This window comes from Nothoprocta perdicaria, unplaced genomic scaffold (genome assembly GCF_003342845.1).
Source record: "Nothoprocta perdicaria isolate Ctin4 unplaced genomic scaffold, notPer1 scaffold_5, whole genome shotgun sequence".
In the NCBI taxonomy this organism is placed as follows: Eukaryota; Metazoa; Chordata; class Aves; order Tinamiformes; family Tinamidae; genus Nothoprocta; species Nothoprocta perdicaria.
In genome coordinates, this window is record NW_020455754.1 from 8,606,173 (window position 1) to 8,611,399 (window position 5,227).

Consider the following 5,227-nt stretch of genomic DNA (forward strand, 5'->3'; position numbering starts at 1 on the left):
GCCCTGCTACCATCACCTCCGGCAGCCTGTGCTACCCGTGGCAGTGCGGGCATCCCTCGCCCTGCTACCATCACCTCCAGCAGCCCCTGCTGCCCGTGGCAGTGCGGGCATCCCTCACCCTGCTACCATCACCTCCCACAGCCCCTGCTGCCCGTGGCAGTGCGGGCATCCCTCGCCCTGCCGCACTTTTGCAGCCCCTTTGTGCCCTCCTCCTCCAGCTCGCTGAGCTGCTCGTGTCTCGGAGCTTTCTCTGCGTGCTGGGGGCTCTGCAGCCGCTCGGCTGCCCTGCCCCTTGGCCCTGCCATGCAGCTGCTTGTGCTACCTTGCACAAGCCAACCTGGCACATGCAGCTCCTCACCCTGCTGCAAACACCTCTCGCAGCCCCCTCCAGACCCCGCTTAAAATGAATGTTTAACACTATACAAAAAATATAATCTTAAACAAGTAAGCTTGTGCATGGAGTGCTTGCCCTCGCCTTGCTGCCCTTACGGGAAGTGCTGTAGCCTTCCCTCTCCGACATCAGCTTTGGCTCTCGGGGTTGTTTCCTGGGTGGCAGCAGCTGAGTGCCACAGGCTCCTCGCCATCTCCCCTTTGTTCCTGCAGAGGGACCTGGAGGAGGCCTTGCAAGCTCGGCGCAGGGAGCTGGAGGACTTGTCGCAGAGGAAGCGCGCGGTGCAGGAGAACATCTGCGGCCTGACGGTAACTGCGGCTGGGGCGTCCCCGCGGTGCCCTCAGGGCAGTGCTGGGCACTCGCCACAGAGGAGCCTGCAGGGCGGCTCTAGGGGCTCTAGAAGCTTTTAATCAGTTGCTGAGATGCCTTCTCAGAAGGAAAGATGAATATCCCTAATCACCATGCTCATAAAGACAGTGCAAGGGTAGCCAAGAGTGGTTTTTATTGTATGTTATTTATTAGAGCCCATTTAGAGTCCTGGACCTTGTTACCTTCCTGGTCTCTTTGCATCTGTTGCTTGGACTTGAGCTGCCCGACTCGCAGTCATTGCAGCCAGATGCAGCCTTGCTCGGTCACAGCTCAAGGTCAGTGCTTGCAGCAGGTCTGTGTATCCACATGTTCCAGCTTTCAGATGTAGCTCAGCTTCCTGTAAAAGCTAGGTAGATAATTGTGTGGGGCTCTGAATGGATCCCTCTCAACACGTATACCCAGAAGGATCACTTGCTGAACACGGGTGTTGAGAGGAGGCCCAAAGCCCTGGTTAATGCAGGGCTGGTGCAGCAGAGCTGAGAGAGCTGCCCATGAGGCTGAGCATCCCATCCTCGCCATGCAGAGCCACCACATCAGGCAGAGGTAACTCATAATACGCTGGAAAATTCCTTGTATGCCCAAAGAACAGGGCCGGTGGCAGCAGGGATGCTGTGGAGCGGTGGCCGTGTCACCGGGACTGTGCTTGGGTGCACGGTGACGCTCCGGAGAATGCAGCGAGTCTGAGTATCTCTGGGCTCCAGCGGTACCAGGCTGTGTCTTGTAATTGATCTCTGAAGTAGGAACAGCAACAATCTGACTTCTCGAGTCATTTAAGAGAGAGTAAAATATTAAAAATCAAGAAATGGAATGTTAAGGAAACCCAGGTAGTTTGGAGGTGAGATTAAACTGATGGAGAGCATCTTCTGACACATCACCCTTGCCTGAGGTGTGCGTTTAGGCTGTCCCACTACCAGATTGCAGATAGACTTTTGAAGTGAATGAGAAATCATTAGCAAATATGCACACACGGCCCAGCTCCCATTGCAGGGGAAGAGGTAACCAAAAGGTGTCTCCAGAGTAAATTACTGGTTTAAGTGTGGAGACCACGTACATCCTCTGTGGTTCTGCTGGGGCTGCAGGAGCATTGGCTGAAACAGAGCGGGTGAGGGAGACTGGGTGCCCTGGGCGGCTGGTGAGGCTCGAGACATGATCCGGGCGAGATGGGTTTCCTGCTGGTAGGCAGGGACGTGTATTGCAGCAAGAAAACAGCGAGGGCTGAGATTGTGAGATTGCACTTGGAGATTAAAAGCTAAAAAAAAAAAAAAAAAAAAATCAAGACTGGCTCTAACCAGGCAGGAAGGCGGTGAGAGCACCACACTCTGGCTGGCCAGATAAACAGCTGAAAATGTGAGTTCTGCAGATTGCTGGAGGGTTTTTATATCAGCTGTGATGGAACAGGGTTGACACAGCTCCCCTGTCCCTGCGGAGTCACCAGGGCCTGCGGGACTGAGGTGTCAGGAGAAAAGAAGCAGCAAGTTACCAATATGGGGCAGTCCTGCCTGGGGTCTGACCAAAAGTGAAATAAATCCCAGCTGAGCTCTGCTGGCCAAGTCTGCAGCTCTGCAAAGCACGGGGCGCAGACCAGCGCGCTGCTGGAGGCCTGGGAGCTTGGCCTGGGATGGCTGCTCCTCCGGTAGAACTTGGTTTTCTCCTTGACTACACATCTTTCAGTGTTGTTCTTGTGTCCTCCATCCAAAAAGCCAAGGGTGCATCTGGAAAATGCCCAAGTCTCCCGACTCTTGAAGTCCCTGGATCAGCCATCTCGCGCATGTCAGTGTGTTTTAGCTGCCGCTCTCATTGTCCGCTCTTTGCCTCTGCTCAGAAGGTGTCTGGGGAGCTGCACTGCAAGATCCGAGCAGAATTCATGCGGCTTCATCAGATCCTGGAGGAAGAGGAGAGGGCTGTGTTGGCAGCGCTGGGCAAAGAGGAGGAGCAGCTGCAGGCCAGGCTGCACAGGGATGTCCAGCGCCTGGAGGAAGGAATCTCGGAGCTCCAGAGGGATATAGAGCACATGGAGCAAACCCTGAGCAAGATGGGAGAGGTGGCGTTGCAGGAGGTGAGGCTGCTCAGCTGGCTTGGCTCCTTGGCCGGAGCAGGGCATGTTTTGGGATCTGAATTTGGGCTGGGGAGAGCAGTGAGTTGAAGGACAGGCCGTCAGCCAGGCCACCTCTGTGACAGAGGAGTGACGGGGATGAGGAGCTGGATGCCACCTCCGCTGGCTTTGCTGCACGGATTAAGTCGTGACATGGTCACATCTCTGGCAGCTTCTAGCGAAAGCCCTGGGGCATGGGGGTATCTCCAGCTGGTAAGTGAGAAGCCCATGAGGAGAAGGACTTGGCTGTGAGTCCCAGCAGACCAGGAGTTTGGCCATCAGGTGAATTCTGCACCTGGAAGTCACTTCCACCCTCCTGTTTATATTCCTGATGCATTAGAGCCAGCAGGTTTGCCCAAGGGAGGCAGGTCTCTTGGATGTGCTGGGTGTCAGGAGCCTTCCTGCTCTTTTGCCACCCTTTTGAAGTCACCCTGACGTCAGCACCCAGTCTGGTCCCCCCTGGGCAGGGGCTCCTGGCAGGCTGCTTTCCTTTCTCTGCTAAGGACAGCAGGAAACAGGACAGGGAGTTTTATTTCTGCAGCTGCATGAATTACAGAGAGTGACTGCTAATTCCCTGTGCTCCTTGTTGCAGGTGGAGAGCCTGGATATCAGGTACGTGTCTGGCATGTAAGAAGCCGAGTCCCTTTCCAGGAGCTTATCTCTGTGCCTGACTGGGACCGCGTGGGGGAGGGATCTTATCTCAAGCTTTAGAAGCATCATGAATTGCTTGACAAACCTCTGGTGCGGTGCCAGGTGGGAGCTGGTCCCCAGCACATGCTGGTTGCATCTGCGGGAGGGTGGAGGAGACGTGTGTGTTGGTGCCAGTGGAATTGCCCAGCCCGCTGCAATGGGGAGCCAGGCTGAAGCAACAGGCTTTGCTTGGCTGCTTTGATGTCTCCCTGCCCTCTCTCAGCTCCTCGTGGCCCAAGGGGCTGCAAAATCCACCCCGGGGTAAAGGTTGCTCCTGTTTGGGTGGATTATGTGCTGGGTGCTCATGGGCGCTGCTCCCCAGGCAGAGCTGCCTGTCGGTTCTCTGGGTCCTGCGGGGGTCACACAGTGTCCCGAGGGACCCATCACCGCGCGGGCTCGGGGCGCGTGTCCGGCTTTTACCAAATCCCTCCTGCTCCACGGTGCCGTGGGCCCCTCGCGAGGCACAAGGACCCACTCTGCTCGCTCTGCCCCAGGCCCTCGGCGCGCGTGGAGACGCAGCCTGCCCTCAACCTGGAGCAGTTCCGGGACCGGCACGGCGGCCCCTTGCAGTACATCTTCTGGCGGCGCATGCTGCGCTCCATCCGCCCCGGTAAGGAGATGGGCACAGGCGGATGCGTGCCGAGGTGCAGGGGAAACTCCTTGGCAGAGGGAATATGCAACCCGGGGAACACCCTGCTTCGCTTCTCCGCAGTTCCTGACGCTCTCACCTTCGACCCCGAGTCCGCCCACCCCAACCTGGTCTTCTCCAGCGACTTCACGGCGGTGACGGAGAGAGAAGGAGCGCGGCCGGTGCCCTACAGCCCGCAGCGCTTCCAGCGGTGCGTCAACGTGCTGGGCTCGCGGGCCTTCGACAGCGGCCAGCACTACTGGGAGGTGTGGGTGGGCAGCAAGACCAAGTGGGACGTGGGGGTGGCGGCGGAGGCCGTGGACCGGGCAGCCAGGGTCAAGCTGTGCCCGGAGAACGGCTACTGGGCGCTACGCCTGAGGAACCAGAGGGAGTATTGGGCCGTGGCCACCCCCTGGGTGCGCCTGGCCCCGCGGCGGCCCCTGCGCAAGGTGGGCATCTTCCTGGACTGCCACGAGGGCACCGTGGCCTTCTTCGACGCCGGGGACATGTCCCACGTCTTCACCTTCCGGCAGGTGTCCGCGGAGCGGTACTGCCCCTTCTTCAGCACCTGCTTCAGCGACGGGGAGGCCAACGGGGAGCCCATGCGCATCTGCCACCTGGCCCTGTGAGGCGGGGGGCGCGGGGGACAGTGTTCTGTGGTGGGGACACTGCTGGCCCAGTCTGGCCCTGTGGGCTGCGGAGGGCAGGGGTCTGGCCATGGGGACAGCAGAGCCGTGGCTGCTGGCGCTGAGAAGGCTGAGGGGTTTCGTGCCCTCTCTGGGCCCTGCTCTGCCTGGTGTGTCGTGGAGAAGAGCCCGTGATCCCCGAAAGCTGCGGGATCGGGCGGGAGCCGAGGGCGCCCTGGGCCCCCGCGCGGCTCCAGCGCTGCAGCCCTGCGCTCCGGAGCGTTCGCGGGGCAGCCGGAGCCACTCCGGACCCGCAGCGCCCAGTGCGGGAGCGGTGCCATGGGCACCGTGTCCCTCCTTGGCCGGTTCCCCCTGCCCGGATTTGCCAGGATGGGGTTCCGAGGCTCCCGGCGGCTCCCGGCGGCCGGGGG

At 59.5% G+C, this 5,227-nt stretch overlaps 1 protein-coding gene across 1 annotated transcript in view; it reads left to right on the forward strand.

The window, feature by feature from the left end:
* LOC112954363 (zinc-binding protein A33-like) overlaps positions 1 to 4,799 on the forward strand; it is a 12,436-nt gene extending 7,637 nt beyond the window's left edge. The window contains exons 3-7 of the mRNA XM_026047540.1: positions 604 to 699; positions 2,583 to 2,816; positions 3,445 to 3,464; positions 4,037 to 4,152; positions 4,255 to 4,799. Of these exons, the coding sequence (XP_025903325.1) occupies positions 604 to 699; positions 2,583 to 2,816; positions 3,445 to 3,464; positions 4,037 to 4,152; positions 4,255 to 4,799 (1,011 nt within the window). The remainder of the gene's footprint in view (positions 1 to 603; positions 700 to 2,582; positions 2,817 to 3,444; positions 3,465 to 4,036; positions 4,153 to 4,254) is intronic.
* The last annotated feature ends 428 nt before the right edge of the window (positions 4,800 to 5,227 follow it).